Below are 17,534 nucleotides of genomic sequence, written 5' to 3'. Positions count from 1 at the left end.
CCCTCTTTGTCGATCACTGATGGAAATAAAAGTCCGTTCCCTCACTACGTTCGGCGCATATCATTGACCTGTTCGCTAGGCTGCGATTGAACACAGTCTAGCGAAGAGGTCTGAATTAGGCCCTTTTTGCATAATCAGCTAAGTGTTAATATCATGCTTGGATACCCTCCCGGGAGCTGCAGGAGGCTACAGATTTTTGGAGTAGTCGCTGAAAATGCCTCAGAAGAGTAGTTGGCTCTCTGGCATCCTGCCGGCTTCAGGATTGTAGGTCACCGACTAGCAATGGCAGGAAGGGGGCGGGGCTAAAAGTGACTTTGCAGATCATATGGTTAAGTTCTGTAATCAGTCATTCATTCAAAACAAGCGAGCGTACCTGCCAATTTACATTCATCAAATGTCACCACCACAACCGCCCACCGCCATACAATTATTTGAGCAAATTTTGCAGTTTTACTTGCACCATTGTTTCTTTTCTAGATTAGCGCGCCCTAGGTTCGCCGTTACGCCACTTCAGGCTAGACACTGCCAACCTTCCTCTCTAGGAACCAACAAGAGGTAAGGAATCCGTAATTAACCAAGAAATATTGTAGATTTGTAATTAACTTCATTTTCTTTTTAATTACATTTGGAATTTTAATTAAACATCCAAATCAATATTACAAAGTAATGACTAAACTCACTTATCCGAGCAATGCGGTGAGCAAACAAAAAGGTTTACACTCTTCAGTGCCCTGAAGAACGTCTTTTAGGTCTTTGGAATGCTTAAAACGTGTACGAGGAGGAGAGGTTTGGGTTTGTTTTACGCACATATCCTGCTCGGAATCCTTGTGACATACAGAATAAACTAGACTTCCCACTCCTATCGATGACCAAAATTGGCCTTTTAATGTCCCCAAATTTCTAAAGTGTATGGGGATGGGGCTTGAGTTACACACCCTAATTCTAAACATAATGAGAAGATGTTACTCATCCCGAGGCTTCGTTCAACAGAGAAAAAAGGCAGGTGCACATCAAGTACTAAACACGGCCATGTAACCGTAAAGCTGAGGGGCTTCGCGTAATTCTGGACAAAATATGGGCCCCTCAACTGCCACCAGGTGACCTCATCTGTTGGGTCCCCAATAGTCCTCAGGTTCAAGTCTAGAGCACAGGACACCCCCACCCCCTCCCCTGTGCCGCCATTACGGCCAACCATCCCCATTGCGATGACCCCCTGGAATGTGATACATTGACCACCCCCGACCCCACCACATCTGCTGATCCACACTAACCACCTGGGAATAGACTGAAGCAGCGGTGCTCGTTTTCTGGGCTTCCTCCTTCTGTGAGCCCCGCTGCTGTGAAGTGTGCCACAGAGGCAGTCACAGAGCCCCGAAGGCCGGCAGGCTTGCCAAAGCACCGAGCAGTGAAGCCTGGGGAGGGGAGTATGATTTTTCAACATCATCCTCACACGGTCACACTGTTTCCGCACTGCCTAGGAGCAGTGAAAGCCTCTGCAGAACCTCCGATTTGCATGGGAGCCCTCTGATTCGCCAGCTGAAGCCGGGGGTTCTCACAGGGTTCACTACTGGAATTTTATGACTTTTTTGTGTATGTGGCCAGATCGGATTTATGCCTTCAAGTGATACTAAAATAATGCGAGATGGGTGTGAAACCAATTTCACATTTTAGTAAAAATGTGAATAAATGGACCCCAAGGGTTAATACGTGTAACATTAGTAACAAGCAGCAGCTATGTATTGAGGGTTGTATATAGTAGGTGAAGCAATATGTAGGATGTCAAAGTTTTAAAGCCCCCATACATTAGTGCGATTTTGGCCAATTTGATCTGATTCTGATGCAACGGGCCGATGAATTGGATGAAAAGTGGCAAATCACGTGCGTTTCACCTCCACATCCAATCCATTGCGCAGTCCCATGTACTGTATATCAGAGCCCTAGAACAATACATACTGAACTTTTTATCTGGGCCTACTGGGGGGGAGGGGGGGGGGGCTAGGTCCCACCCCCCTCTCCCCCGTTGCAGGGAGCCGGGCAATGGGGAGAGAGATTACATCCTGCCGCAGCCTCTCCCCCCAGCTCAGCACACACTGCTAAGTGCTGATTGGGGGAGAGAGGAAGAGACAGCCTGTCCTCTCCCGCTGGTTTATTATTTCCATGGGGGCAGGCCCATGCACCCTCATGAAGGTCACGCCCCCTACATTTCACCGGGGCCCGGACAACCTGTCACGATACATCTCACAAGGGTATGTAGGGGGGGGGGGGGGGGGGGGGCTTAACATTGGAGAAAAATGTAGGTAATTATTCCAACCCTACAGCTGAATAAATAAACAGATAATTGCCCCAACTATACTTATAGACAATTCCACAATGTAAAAGTTACAGACGCAGCAAGAAGTGAACCAGGAAGATTGCTTCCCCTCCATGCATGATGTTAGAGCACACTAACATAGTAATACAAATCCCAGCATGTACTGACCATTTCCACCAGCTTCGCACTCCTCCTGTCTAAAACATTGGTCAAAATTGATCAAAATCACAGAGATAAGGTAATAACCAACCAATCCACTCTTCAGTCATTCCACAGGCATTGCAAGAAATGATAGAAGCAGATTACTTGCTGCTGTCGGAATAATCTCTACACTCTATCGCTCCCCAAGATTTGATAAATCTCCACCATTAGAAGATTTACACCGGTCACACAAACACACACTGACAAGTGAGTAATATTAGCACCATACTGTAAACGTTGCTGGCAGTGTGCGATGCATTCTTTAAAGCAGTGAGAGAATCCAGGGACCAAATGTAATAGGGTAAGAATTTCAGAAAGTGAGAGATTTTGGGAGAGTGTTCCCATTTTTTTTTTAAAGCAGCAATCAATTACATCGCAAAATCAACCTGGTTTTGCAGTGTAATTGATTGCTGCTTTAAAAAAAAAAAAAAAGGGGAAAACTCTCCCAAAATCTCTCACTTTCTGAAACTCTCACCCTATTACATTTGGCCCCAGGTGTCATTTTCGCCTGGACTGTGGGAGTCAGGGCTTGCAGACATGATCCTTGTTCGAAGGGAAAAAAAAAACTAAAAAACCAAACCACTGGTTTCCTCATTCAGAACCTTATATTAAAATAATGCTCGCGAAAGATGAAACGAGGCACAGGAGGGAACACCGATATGCATGCACCCCATATATATATACACTTAACACAGGTAGAAGCGTGACAATAGTGGGTGCCAAGGAGTACCACTGATATGGGGCCCAGCCCCAGGTTATAAAGTTGCATACCAATCTCCCTGCTAAGCAATTGGGTTCCTCTGCCCAGCCTGAATTCTGTGGCATTACAGTTTCAGTAAAAGGAGTATTTAGTGTATGCTACAGTATAATAAGAAGGGGTCACTAATGTTGCATAATCTGAACTGGAGACTAATGTTAAGTTATTAACTGGAGGGCACTGTAAAATGGGCAGATGACACAATGTTTAGGGAATTATGCCTAGGTTACCTCATAAGAATTGAGGCACTTTAATGAGGCACAATATGAAATAGAGGCACTACAGTGTGGCACAGAATTAACAGGTGGCACTAAATGTGACATAATATGTACCGAGGGCACTATGAAGGAACGTGAATTGTGGATACTTTGTGGCATAATGTGTACTGGCCGACCTACACTTACAATGTAAACTAGAGCACTACTATAGTTAATAAAATAATCTAGGGCACTACTATGGGGCGGAATATTACCCAGGGCACTATTATATTGTAGATAATGAATACCTGGAATATACTTGCATACATACAGGTTGCAGATGTAGGGGGAGGAATTTGGAATACTGTATATTGGAAACTTAAAGTATGGAATTAAATTGGTCACAGTTTAATTTTTCGACCAGTTCTCTATGAATCGCAGAAATAGAAAACGGTACCTGGATCTGCAAGGTAATCATAGTCATATCCTAAATCTCTTGATGCTGCAAAGAACTCTCCATTAGTGTACAGCGGAATAAACGGAACCATGTTGTATCCACGGTTGTGTCCAATTGGGGCATTGGCCTCCGGATACACGTCAAGTGTTGGCCGATGTCTTCGGAGCCATTGCTCAAATAAGCTGCGGAAGAAAGAAGCATCAGTACGAAGACCTGTAAATGTAGTTTCTTACATGGAAACCATAGAATTCTCCTATGCTGTCTGTTGTATATTAGGTCCACTCCTGCATGTGGCTGAATGTGGTGTACCTGTAGGACCAGGAGCACGGAACAGATCTGGCTAGTTTCATAAAAAGTACCTCCAGTCAACCCCATTAGCTTACCAGTAGTCTCACCTATGCTGCTCTCTAATACCCATTTACCACCCAGATGCCAGGTCTGACCCCGTTCACACTGCAGATTGGGTAGATAAACCCCCTTTCTACTTGACATTTTCCGGGTGATGTAAAAAGACACTTGTTGGGGAATGAGAACTATATATCTGGAGCTAGGAGGACTAGACCACTCAAAGAGCTGCTCACCACAAGAGGGCAGCACTGTCTTGTTGGGGCACTCTGAAGTCTGTTACTAAAAATCCAAACCTTTATTGGGTATGAATTAAGACCAAATCACCACAGATATATCAAACAATGAAATGTCCCTATGTTTACAGAATAAGAGGACCTTTGTCCTGCTGATATTGTAGGATATACAGCAATTAGCTGAAACGGACAGCAATTGTGAGGGTTTTAGGTGCAATATACAGTAAATATAACTTGTTAGCCTGGCCCATATTAGGAAAATGACTAAACTATAGGCAGAGTCTACAGTAGTCCTATTCGTACCTGGAGAGAGGAAATCTATACATGCAGTAGGACACAGATCTAACCAGCAGCAGATTTGCAGAGGCACCACGTGCTATAATATACTGCTGCACTGTTTATTGCCTACATAGTGTTCATCCTAGCACCCTGCACCTTTCAAAACCAATGTAGTTCCTCCTTCCTGCATGGGGAGTCTCTGCTGTGGTGCAGAGATACAGACCAGTGTGTGCTACAATAATCAACTGAAAGAGCGACACCCCAGGCAGGAAAGTGGAATTACAGTACATGGCTTTTGAAAGGTGCAGGGTGTTAGAATGATCAGTACCTAAATGTATCATATATGCGTGTGTAAATCTGACAGAGACTAGCCAGTGCTTCCCTAGCCATTAAACTCATGTGACTGAAAGCGGTGGTACTGCACCATCTTTACATTCAGCGAGATGGGTCAGAGGTCACACATGTGCCATGAGCGTGTCTTCTTTTTACGGGAACAGGACCCAAGTCTATGTACTAAAACTTGGAGAGAGATAAAGTGGTTGGAGATCAAGTACCAGCCAATCAGCTCCTACAGTAACTGCCATGTTATGGGCTGTGTTTGAAATACAGGAGCTGGTTGGTTGTTACTTTATCTCCATCCAGGAACCCACTCCAAGGCATACATACTGTTGGGGCCCTAGTGAAGAGACATCACGAGTACTCACCCAAACAAAAGCCAAGCAGCCCAGGGCCAGCTTCCCGACGTCATCAGTGATTAGCATGGAGAGAGGGAAGCTTGTGTAGGTAGGGGCCCCATTGCACTGCTTTGCCCAAGGGCTCAAAAGGCTGCTAAGATAGTCCTGAAACAGCCCCCTCCCAAGTATAACTTTGGGACCATCTGCAGCTGCGCCAAGTTCAGAACTTGCTAAGGGAACGGTAACAGGCAGTGAGCTGGAAGATTCCATGTTGCATAAATGGAGGGAGAGGGGCGTTACCCTGCTGGTATACAAGACACTGGATTGGCATTCGTATTCCTGCTTATTTGAAGACTCACCTGTCAATAAACACGTGGTGAAGAACAAAAATCGGGTCGTTCGCAGAACCCTGGACCGAGGACATAGATCCGTTCATATAGACATGCAGCGAATTGTGCATGTTACTTTGGGAGCTGTTCGCGACTCCCGTCAGTGGGCTGGCGAAACCTGGATACAACAGAAAGGAGACGATTAAACGGCTAGAAGACCCCATCTAGCACTAGAACATTTATGTTCTGTTTATCTGCAAAAACAAGGGGATCACGGCTAGAACAATGCTACGTACTTGGGTCTGATTTAAGTTAATAAAATGGGATGCAGTCAAAATCCCGACGGGGTCAAAATCCCAACATTTAAAATCCCGACATTTAAAATCCCGACAAGGTCAAAATACCGGCATATAGAATGTACAGGTGAAACTGTCAACATGACTTTGGGTTGACAGGTCGCCATGGGTTTTTTCACAGTTTTTTGATCCGACGTGCCGACAGGCGGTATTTCATGCCCTACCATCCACTAGGCCCTAGTGACTAGGGCATGGTGGGAGAATAAAATAGCGTGCCGAGTGCAGTGAGGCACCGTGCCCAAAGCATTGCGAGCGAAGTGAGCGATGCGAAGGGCTGCGGTTCACCTCCAACTGTGGTCAAAAACCAATGAAAAAACCCATGTCGACCTCGCGACCTGTCGACCCAAAGTCATGTTGACAGTTTCACCTGCACATTCTATAGGTCGGTATTTTGACCATGTCGGGATTTTAAATGTCGGGATTTTGTCATTGTCGGTATTATTTATGACCCATTCTGGATTTTGGCCGTCGGGATTTCATACCGAATCCAATAAAATAACTGTCTGGAACAAACCATGTTGCTATGGAAGGGGAGCACACATGCTCCATCCCAAATCCAACTCTGCTCCTGTTACTTCTGCCCCACCTGCAGCACAGCATGGTTTTGCTCACTTCCTTGCTTTTCTTACAAAACATGAACCTGGTCCATTATTAAGTGTTGAACATGGACATTGGCGACCACTTAGAGTTGTTGGGTTCCAAATAGAACCCCACCGCTCTGTGGGGCTCTATTTGGAATGCCACAGGGCCAGTGTAAGGCTCCTTGGCAATTCTTCAATCTACTGACACCCCCCAACCCCGCCAATACCCATTTTCTAGACCCTCAAGTGAAAGTGTGCAGGTGGCGTCTTAGATTGCTTTGGCCTTTACAATTGGCAGCTCTGGAACTTCTACGACAGTGGTGTCAAACTCATGGCCCTCCAGCTGTTATGGAACTACACATCTCAGCATGCCCTGTCATAGTTTTAGCAATCCATTATATAAAATTTGTGGCAATTATAAATACGTATAAAAAGAACAGCATGTCAGATCACTACGGTGAGTCCTGCGTTAAATGGCGCAAGACGCGCGGATAACGACTGCCGCACATTTTTCACACTGCAGCCGCAGACTGGCTGGAGCTTAGAATGACAAATGTGGCAATGTTAAATCTGCCTGGCACTGCGGCATGGCGTCATGCATGTCTCAGCTCAGTCATATCAGCCTCCCGGTCTCTTGCCCTGTGCTCAGTTTACAACACTGATCCATTTGCGCACACGCAATGAAAATAAAGTGCAACAGAACAGCGGATGCAGTTTGTGCACCAGGAGTAGTGCGACTAACCGGGTACTATCATTGGGCAAACCTAATAACAGCGACCAGGTATGGTCAACATGGCATCAGTCTACTGAGTCTACCATGACCTACTTAGTGTACCACTTCTCTTCGCAGGGTGGACTACGTTTACCAGTCGTAGTTCGCATGGATGAACAAGAAAAAAAAAAAAAAAACAGCGTGTCAACTAGGTGTGAGCAACTTTGGTTTTACTTGGTTCTTTTTACCAAAGTATTGTGATTTTGGATTTTCCAGGATCAGCTGTCACCTGTTTTGGATAGCCAACCATGCAGAGGCAGATAATCCACAAGGCAACCTAGGTGCCTGCCTAGGGTCCAGCAGGTCCCATCAAGATATCCTGGCCTTCAACAATTGTTCCCAGAGGAGCATTGCGCGACTACCGCGTGACGTTATGACTTAACATGGACGTGCTCACACTCTGAAAGCCCCTTTGATGTTATTTGGTAGGATAAAAGTGTTTTCGACACATAAATGGTTCCATACCCTGTATGTGAGCAGTCAGTTTACTTTAAATGGGAAACCGGTAATAAGCCTACTTTCAAAAGACTATGCTATGGATGGTTTGGGGTGGGCCCCAAACTGGTATCTTGCCTAGGACTCCATGAGGTCTAAATCCACCTCTGCAACCATGTGTGTTGGCCATTTCAACCAGTTGACCCATCCTCCGAACACAAAGGCTATTTGGTGCCATTTGGAATAGGTGAATGAGGCCACATTTTGAGAGGGGACAGACACACACACTCTTATTTGTGTTCTAACAGTGCCTAGTTGTCACCAAATTCTGATTGCTACAGGTATCACTTTTTCTTCAGAAGATTTGATATCGCTCCCCCCTTTGAGATGTTTCTACCTTCCAACATGTTCCTAAAGCTGAGGTTGGCGGATCGGTCCATAAGACCAGTGTCATAGTTTGCAATCGATAAACATGCTTCCACCTCGGCTGAGGTGGGCAACCTTGGAGTTCTGTTTCGGTCTTGTTGTCCAGGACTCCTCAGCAGGGGACCTTCTGATGTGCCATTGCACAGGATTCTCAGACGATTGTATTCTTCCGGCTGACTGCACACAGTCTAAAGACAAAAACAAAGACACTAATTACAAAAAAGTGTTTTTGACCATGACCAAGTGTTACACAACTAAAATGGCGCATAAAAAGAGAATGTCTTCCCGTCAGATTTTTCTTTTATGACACCTGTTGTGGCCCATGTTGATGTTTTGGGGATGTTGATTTCTCAAATAAAATATATTTGAAAACTGGTATTAGTGTTTAAACTTATTTGTATATGGATTGTACTCAAAGCAAATATAAAAATGTGGATTGATGGCCGTACCCCAACCTTTGGTAAGAAAGGAGATTTTCAAGCTCATCGAGGCTTCTTTGTGTTGTATGCCGATATCGGCTTCTCAGGATTGGGATTTCTTTGGACTGCACGGTGATGTCCGCTTTTGGGATTGGGTTTCACCAATGGGGAAAGTGCTCCCAGTATAGAGACGTAAAGTGAGGAAAAAATAAATGTGTACAAATCAGGAAAAGGCAGTGCTCTCCTTTCTTACCGTGAGTTGGGGTACACCCAACATTCCACATTTTATATTTGCTTTGAGTACAATCCATACAGTATACAAATAAGTTTGAACACTAATACCAGTTTCCAAATATATTTTATTTGAGAAATTAACATCCCTAAAACATCAACGTGGGCCAAAACAGGCGTCATAAAAGAAACATCTGATGAGACATTTTCCTTTTATGCGCCTTTAAAGAGTATTCTCCGACCTTTTTACATACAGTGAGAAATAAGCAGATACTGGAGGCCTTCACCGAAAAAAAAAACCCCAGCACAAGTTTATTCGGTTTACCCAGTACCCTGTAGGACTGGACTACATTTCTCTGATTGTATCCCTATCATGCCTTGATTAAGGGACACAACAGGGCCCAGGCACCTGCCCCACCCCTAGTCCGTACCGGTCAGCCAGCCGCTGGGCAGCAGCAGTCTCCTCTACTTGCGTTAGGTGACGTGGTGGAGGGGGGGGGGGGAAATCACCTGCAGCCGCCAACCCCCCCCCCCCCCCCCACTTGAATCCACCACTGGCTGAGGCACACAACAACCCTGAGTAAGTAATCGCTAAACTAGTATTTTATCTCTCCCCACAGGTATATGAACCCCAATAATTACAGGAATACTTCAATTTGATTTAATCATCTGTACTCTAGCTTGGATATACTTAACCCCTGGACTGTCAGGGAACCACTCAGAGCCGGCCCTAGCCTAAATGACGCCCTAGGCAAGATTTTGGCTGGTGCCCCCTAGAACCGCCGCTAGTTCCGCCTCTGACCCTTCTTCCCTTTCCCAGCACCATCAACCCTCATCATAGCAGTCATCATTTTGGTGCTCCTACCCGCAATATTTTAAATAGAAACAGTGCACACATTCGGTGCACGGTCCAAACAAGGGTGTGTTCTTGCTGGGAAGGGGCACGGTCGCACAATAGTACCCCTAATTCACATTATGCCACACAGTAGTGCAACTTTATTCACATTATATCATGCGATGGTATCCCTTATTCACGTTACATCACACAGTAGTACCACTTTACCTTATATACATTACTCCTCACATTATTCACATTATACCCTTGAGAAAATATTGTATTTTAAGCACCTTCATGGCCACACTGCAACCCAGCACAAAGCAGTGTGTGCTGGGCAGAGGAGAAGAGCTGCAGCTGCTGCTGTCACTTAAGGGGAGGGGGCCCCCACTGGGCCCTTCCATCAGACTTTGGCCTGGGTAATTTGTACCCCCTACCCCTTTCTCTTGGCACCCCTGATAATACCACAAAGTAATGCCCCTTACACATGACACACATTATTAATGTCCTTATAACCATAATACACATATGTTGCACATTATTAATGCCCTTTTACACATGACACACATAATGCCCATTACACATATGTTGCACATTATTAATGCATTTATACATGACACACATAATGCCCCTTACACATATGCCGAACACTATTGCACAACCAACCCACCCACAGACAGCACTCGCATAGCCGCTAACACTGTGACCTCTGCCTCTGCTTGGATACAGATGTTTTCTCATACATCTTAAATCAATAGGCCATGCAGCTCCTGGCTAGTTCTGCTAACGTTGGGTGCCTTTTTTGCTGAAAATTTGTCTTATTTGCATTGTTATGACCGGCACACACAAGGAGCTTCCGATGATTAAAATGATATGTGGCATGCCTATATTCTGTGTGCGACTGTGGCTGTACCTGCATACAGAAGGCTATGTTGCAGTGATTTCCATGAATACACTATTTCATATGCAGATACAGCCTCACTCACACACAGAATATAGGCATGCTGCATATCATTTTAATCAGCAGAAGCTGTTGATGCCCCTAGGCATTCCACATGCCCTAGGCAATTGCCTAGTTTGCCTATGCCTAAGGCCGGCTCTGGAACCACTGATCAAACATTTCAAGTGCCCAATCTGAAAAAATTACAACAGGGCTGTCTTAACAATGGTGGGGGCCCCTGGTCAAAACATTAAAATACATACAATACAAAGATCATAAATGTAGCAAAATATTTCCAACAGATTTGGAGTTTTATTTCCAGACCTTTCCCGAGTAGCAGAACGATTGAGGTCTCCCCCGGAATCCACTCCACCAGTGGGAGATGCAGCCATATTAAGCCTACAGATACTCATCATGAGCGACTTTGAGGAGGCCCAAGGACTTAGGGGGTTATTTTGGTTCACTCCTGGCAAATTTCTTCTTAGGTGGACAAAACCATGTGCACTGCAGGTGAGGCAGATATAACATGTGCAGAGAGAGTTAGATTTGGGTCAGTTATTTTGTTACTGTGCAGGGTAAATACTGACTGCTTTATTTTTTACACTGCATTATAGATCTCACTTTGATATAAAACCCCACCCAAATCTAACTCTCTCTGCACATGTTACATCTGCCCCACCTGCAGTGCACATGGTTTTGTCCCTCTAAGAAGGAATTTGCCAGAAGGAGTGAACCAGAATAACCCCCTTACTTAGGACTTCCAGTATAGGAGACTGGCCAGCAGGGCATCATGCTGTAGCTATATATACTGTACCCCATCGTTTGCCAGGCCTTGCTGCCACATGTACACTGCCCTTCCTCAGGCAGGAACCGGTCACTGCAGGATGAAGGGTGGTGATGGGCACTTCTAGTACTAGGAGAGGGATAAAGTACTTGGTTTACCATCACCACACTCCAGTAAGATGTAGTGTTCATGCTAGCAACTCGCATTTTGCAAACCCTGTGCAAATCCTCTTTACTGCCTGGGGTGTTGGTCTCTGCTGTGGTCATTCTAGCACGGGGTGGCCTGTATTTCTGCACTGACATACAGACCAGACACCAAAGACAGGCGTGAGGAACTGCACAGTGTTGGCAAGATGCAGGGTGCTAGAATATAATCTACCCCAGCATTCACGCCACTCTTTTCCGTAGTGTCACCCTCTTCATTCTGAGGAGAGAAATAACCAAGCATATTGGCAGTATAATTCACACTATAATGCCCTCGTCATTCCCATTCATTTATTTAAAAAAATAAATTATGCTGTACAGTCTCATGGGATTTAGGGGGTCATTCTAATTTGCTTGGTCCCCGGAGAATTTAGGGGGCCGATGTTGGGTCTCTGCATACGCACATTTGCAGGGCTGCTGTGCGGGCGCCTTCGGCTTACCCACGAAAACACTGGGCATCCCCATGCGAACACAGACTGGCAGCTGCCTGCCGGGGCGGGCAGCGGATGTCACATGATGCTGCAAGTCAGAGCAGACTTGGGAACATCGAATGATTTTGTCGCTGTACGCTACGGTCGCTACCCTTAGTGTGCAGAGAACTACTATTTGGTGCGATTGCAGCAATTCTACATACAGTACATAGACCCATACAAATATATGCACACAAAAAGGGAAAACTTGTTCTGTTTCTCCTAAAGGGGACTATTGCACATATCGAGACCATTAAACATTGCCCTGCCTAATTTATGCATATCACAGCACCTTAGCTGGGCATACACTATACAATTATCTGCAGGATTATCTGTCCAATATGTCTGCTTGGATGAAATCTGATCATTTATTGGAGCAAACGACCGTCAACTATTTACTCCCAAACATTGGAAAATGCACAAAGGTCATTCAGACAAATCTGCCAGATCATCAGGGGACACTAGCGAATGGGGCAGGATACAAGGGATGGCAGTCTGGAAGAATATAACATTGGGGACGACAGCTTAACCTAGTGCTCCTCTCGTGTCTGTCAACCATAGAGCAACTGCAGTTCTCATGATTTGTAGGTACACAAACATAGCCATGTTAAGGGGGGGGGGGGGGTGCAGGGGATACTGTATCCCGGGACCCCCCCACACCTGTCAGAGGGCCCCCGGCCTGAGAACAGTGACATTACTCTCCTGATTCCTGGCCCAGTGTGTAAGTGGTACATAGGATGCTGCATGTGACAAGATAGATGATCGAGTAGATTTTAGTTTTTTATGTGTATTTTGAGGTGACGTTGTCTTTGTTCCACTACAAGGATAGTTTATAAAAATGGTCTTTCAATATGGTGGATCTATAAACAGTTATCAGGCACAAGTAGTATAATTGAATATACATAATCCATACCTCCCAACAAGACCCATTGCAGGAGGGACTACATTTTATTCACCTGGACTCTAATTCACACCTCCCAACAGTCCCGATTTCAGCGGGACAGTCCTGATTATCAGGGCCTGTCCCGCTGTCCCTCCCGCGGCCAGCGGGAGTCCCCTATGTCGGCTTTCTAAGCAGCGGGGAATAAACGCTGTGCGCATGCGCACAGCGTCTATTCCCGCAGCCAGCGGGCTGGGGGCATGGCTAGAGGCTCACAGAGCCTCTGGGTCATGCCCCCATAGCGGCAAAATGGGGGCGTGTCCTCGCGGGAGAGCCGCGAATATAGACCACGCCCCGGAATTAGGCCACGCCCCCGGAATTTTCGGAGCGCAGCAGCTTTGACCCGGCTCCTGGACATGAAAAGTTGGGAGGTATGCTAATTTAGGATTGCCATCACCTGTGTTGAAATTCCTTTTATTGGTCAACCCAGATGATTGATACAATCATATTCGGAAGTCCATTCTGGGTAGAAAGCATGTTATCCCTCCTGGAATGAGAACTGTTGGGAGGAATGTACTGTACAATATACTCTAACCCCCCCCCCCCTCAAGCCAGTATAGTTAAATATTGCACCCCAAAAAAAGAACAGTCGCTGTGAGTGGCGCTGGCATTTTTAGCGGGTATTTTGAGGCTCTCACGGCAACGTTAGCACTCAAAGGGATAAGTGCCCCAGCCCCCACCAAGCCTTAATCCGGCCCTGGGTCCCATATATAAAGGAGCAGGCTACTCCATAAAATGAAGGACTCAGTACACAGCGGTGCAGTTTTTTAGTGCATTTAAAATAGACCTGTACACCCGCAGCACTATAGAGGACCGCCTAGACAAGGGAACACCCATGGGCCATGTAGTCATTAGGTCGACAGGCCAATGAGATTTTTTTTTCATGTTTTTTTTTTTTTTAAACCTACTTGTTCAGGCTTTACCATTCTAGTGGGCATGAGAATATCAGAGGGAGAATGTGCCCAAATTATTGAGACCACGGTACAATTATAAACGGTGCCCATGTTGACAAGGACACCCAAAAACATGAAATACTCATGTCAACATATTTCATGCGTCAAACTTTTAACCATGTCGATTTAATGCACGTCAACCAATAGTGGTTAACCTTTCGACTGTGACCTAGGATGAGGCCGCCCATCCCCTCATCGCACCAATGGGTTCGCCCACACTGCCTGCAAATGGAAACATCCATTCGCAGGCTAGGGGGAACCATCCACATCATTGTGCACGCATATCTAAGTGACTCTCAGGTCACTTAGACATACGTGCACATCCGGTGAGGTCAGCTGCCTGCCCCCCCACCACCACCACCGGGCGATTTGCATGGGAACGCCAATGTCGGAAAATGCCCACCGCCTCCCACAATCTTGGGTGCATGTGTTTGGTAAAAAAAATTTTTGCTAGTTATACAATGAGCACAACATTAACCATTTCACAACTTCAGCTCTCCTGGGCCACTAACAGGGCATGTTTTCCAGATTAACCAGTTTGTGCACAGCTGTAGTCATTACATTTCACTGGTTATATACCGAGGAGATCTGTAAAACATGCAATGACAGACTATCCTGAGGAAGGTATAAGACAGGAGTTTCATGGTTTTAGTGCCTGAAGCACTTTGACGATGTTCATATCGACCATGTCAACATTCGGGACAAAAAATTGTGAAAAACACATGTCGATCTTTTGACTGTTGACCTAGCCATTGTCGACCTAATGCTTATGTCAACCTTTCCACATAAGCAATGTTGACCCAATTACCCATACCCCTGAGGACTGCAGTTGAGACACCCTAGTGTAAATTGCATATCACTGACAACATACCTCCCAACATTACCCTCTCCAGGAGGGACACATTGCTCTGTTCCTGGACTCCCCTGGTAATGTAGGATTGCCATCACCTGCGGTGACACCTTATCAATTACCTAGTTCCCCACAGGTGATGGCAATCATACATTACCAGGGAAGTCCAGGAGCGGAGCATTGTGTTCCTCCCGGAGAGGGTCATGTTGGGAGGTATGCTGACAATCCTGCCTTCTGCATGGTTACAGAAATCAATGACGTCACTAAAACAAGGAGTTTATTGGCTGAATTAATGACATGCGCTGCCACAGGAATAGCCCCAATACTTTAGCAGGTGCCCCAGGATTAGGCTGCTGCTACAATAACTGATGTCAACACTTGGGAGGGGGAAGGGCAATAAAGTAGCTACTTAATTATACAAATTCTATGATAATAATTTGGTTATTAATAGGAAACTACTGTAGTTCTGTAAAAGTACAGAAAAAAAAAAATCTACTTTTTACTTGTCTGAAATATTGTACAGTTACAATAGGAGGCCAGTTACTGCTTCATAGCAGCAAGTGAACTACAAGTCCCAGCATACAATACTGTACAGCAGTTGTCCTCAAGGCACACCAACAGTCCAGGTTTTGTGGCTATCCGGGGTTAGGCCCAGGTGACCTCATTTGTACCTCAGTCAGCTCTATTATATCATCTGTGAATAAGCAGGGTAGTCATAAGGGTATGGGGTCATTGGATCGACCAACGAAGGTCGATATGGCTTAGATCGACACAAGAATTAGGTTGACATGTGTTTCGCTTTTTTGTCCTGAATGTTGACATGGACACCGTCAGTGTACCACTGCGCTCTTCATGCTTCACATACGGTGCCTCAATGCGCTCGGCACACTATTCTATTCTCCCGCCACGCCGTAGTGGGTGGTACGGCATGAAATGCCGCCTGTCGGCACATATCAGCTCAAAAATTAAAAGTGAACAACTCATGTCAACCATTTGACTGTCGACCTTCTCACTGTCAACCTAATGCTTGTGTCGGCATTCCAACTCTGTTGAGTATTTAATGCGTCGACCTAAGCCATGTCAACCTTCAGTGATGAACCAAAATGACCGTATCCCAGCCATAAAAGCTGGACTATGTGCTTTGAGGACCGCAGTTGAGAGCCATTGCTGTACAGAAAAGACTGGCAACCAGTAGCAATATTACTCTTGAGAAACTACAAGTCCCAGCATGCTGCTGCCTCTGAATTATACAGGAAACCTAAACACAATGTAATATGGGCTTATGTGGGGTAAGCGGGTACTGGACTTACCTGCCAGGAGGAGAAGAACGATGCGGGGCTGAGGAGGACGTTGCTGGTTGGGTGGGTCCCCCCAAAGAACTCATCGGTACAGACGTCACACTGCTGGGCATCTCTCCAGTCCCAGAAGGGAATGGTGAAGTCCTCATCCCCAGTGACCTTCTGAAGATGTTGTTCCCAAAGGAGCAGGTAGTATCTGTGCCAGGGCAGGAAGGCGGGTGCTTCATGGGCAAAGTCAATGTTTGCCCATACCTGGTCTCCTTCCAGGAAGGCATCCTTGGAGGAGTAATAATGTATCCATACAAACAGGTCATAAACATTGATGTCCGCAAAGAGGGGGTTGGTACCATTGCTCATCTGCTCATAGGTCCCAGTGGCAATGACATAGTCTGTACTGATGGTGCGCTTGGCCAGGTTGAGGTAGGCGATAAACTTGTCTTTCTCGGCAGTGCTCATCCTAAAAATTTCCTTTCTCACCATCAGCTTCCTCACGGTGCAGTTCGGCCCGGTGTAGCCGAACTTGCAGTCCCCACAGTTGAAGCCCATGAAGTTGCCCAGACAACGGCATGTCCGGTTGTAGAAGACAATGGGCCAGTTTTCTCGATCGTCAATCCCAGAAAAAGGAAACTGTGGACCCACAGAGGCGTTGGACAGGACCACATCCTGGCACACCCCCCTCCCGGAGACCTCTCCACAAGGAGAACCATCTCCAGACCAGGCTGGGCAACACTCCTTGCTCTGGAGGACCTCTGCCGAGCTGCATGCCCTGGGGAACTGCCCATAGGATGAGGGCAGTAATAACAGTAGGGTGCCAACTGCAAGAAGCATTATACGACCAGTCATGACGAGGTCCCTACTTCGACAACTCCTCAGAGCTCCAGCAAACACCAAGGAGAGAGGTTTCACTCCTCTCTCTCCACTTACTAATTGGGCTAATCATGTGTCCAGGCTTATATCACCACTGGTGCCTCACTAGAGGGAAGCAGATGCATGTTCCCACCCCTCATTATTAGCACTGATGGACACAGGAATGTGAGAAGACTTTTTTTTTTTCTTTTTGTATTATTTTTTTTTGTTTATTTCTGTCTATCAACGAACCGGAAAACTTTTCTGCCAACTTTTAAAAGTGAAATGAACATCTTGTCACAACATTCATTATGCTTAAAGGGCTGTTTGTTTTTCTCATTAAAAAGGACAGGCGAATGTAATCACAGACAAATTAGATCAGGGCTTTAAGAGGAATGAAACTGATGGG

The 17,534-nt window shown here is 45.9% G+C and overlaps 1 protein-coding gene across 1 annotated transcript in view; it reads right to left on the bottom strand.

The window, feature by feature from the left end:
* TYR (tyrosinase) overlaps nucleotides 1-17,249 on the bottom strand; it is a 42,535-nt gene extending 25,286 nt beyond the window's left edge. The window contains exons 1-4 of the mRNA XM_083170171.1: nucleotides 16,292-17,249; nucleotides 8,328-8,544; nucleotides 5,817-5,964; nucleotides 3,924-4,105 (exon numbers count right to left, since the gene is read on the bottom strand). Of these exons, the coding sequence (XP_083026297.1) occupies nucleotides 3,924-4,105; nucleotides 5,817-5,964; nucleotides 8,328-8,544; nucleotides 16,292-17,122 (1,378 nt within the window). The 5' untranslated portion in view covers nucleotides 17,123-17,249. The remainder of the gene's footprint in view (nucleotides 1-3,923; nucleotides 4,106-5,816; nucleotides 5,965-8,327; nucleotides 8,545-16,291) is intronic.
* Between the last annotated feature and the right edge of the window lie 285 nt (nucleotides 17,250-17,534).

Source organism: Crinia signifera, chromosome 2, assembly GCF_055691185.1.
Source record: "Crinia signifera chromosome 2, ASM5569118v1, whole genome shotgun sequence".
Classification (NCBI taxonomy): Eukaryota; Metazoa; Chordata; class Amphibia; order Anura; family Myobatrachidae; genus Crinia; species Crinia signifera.
The sequence above is the reverse complement of the archived record's forward strand: the minus strand, read 5'-3'. Positions and strand labels throughout refer to the sequence as shown.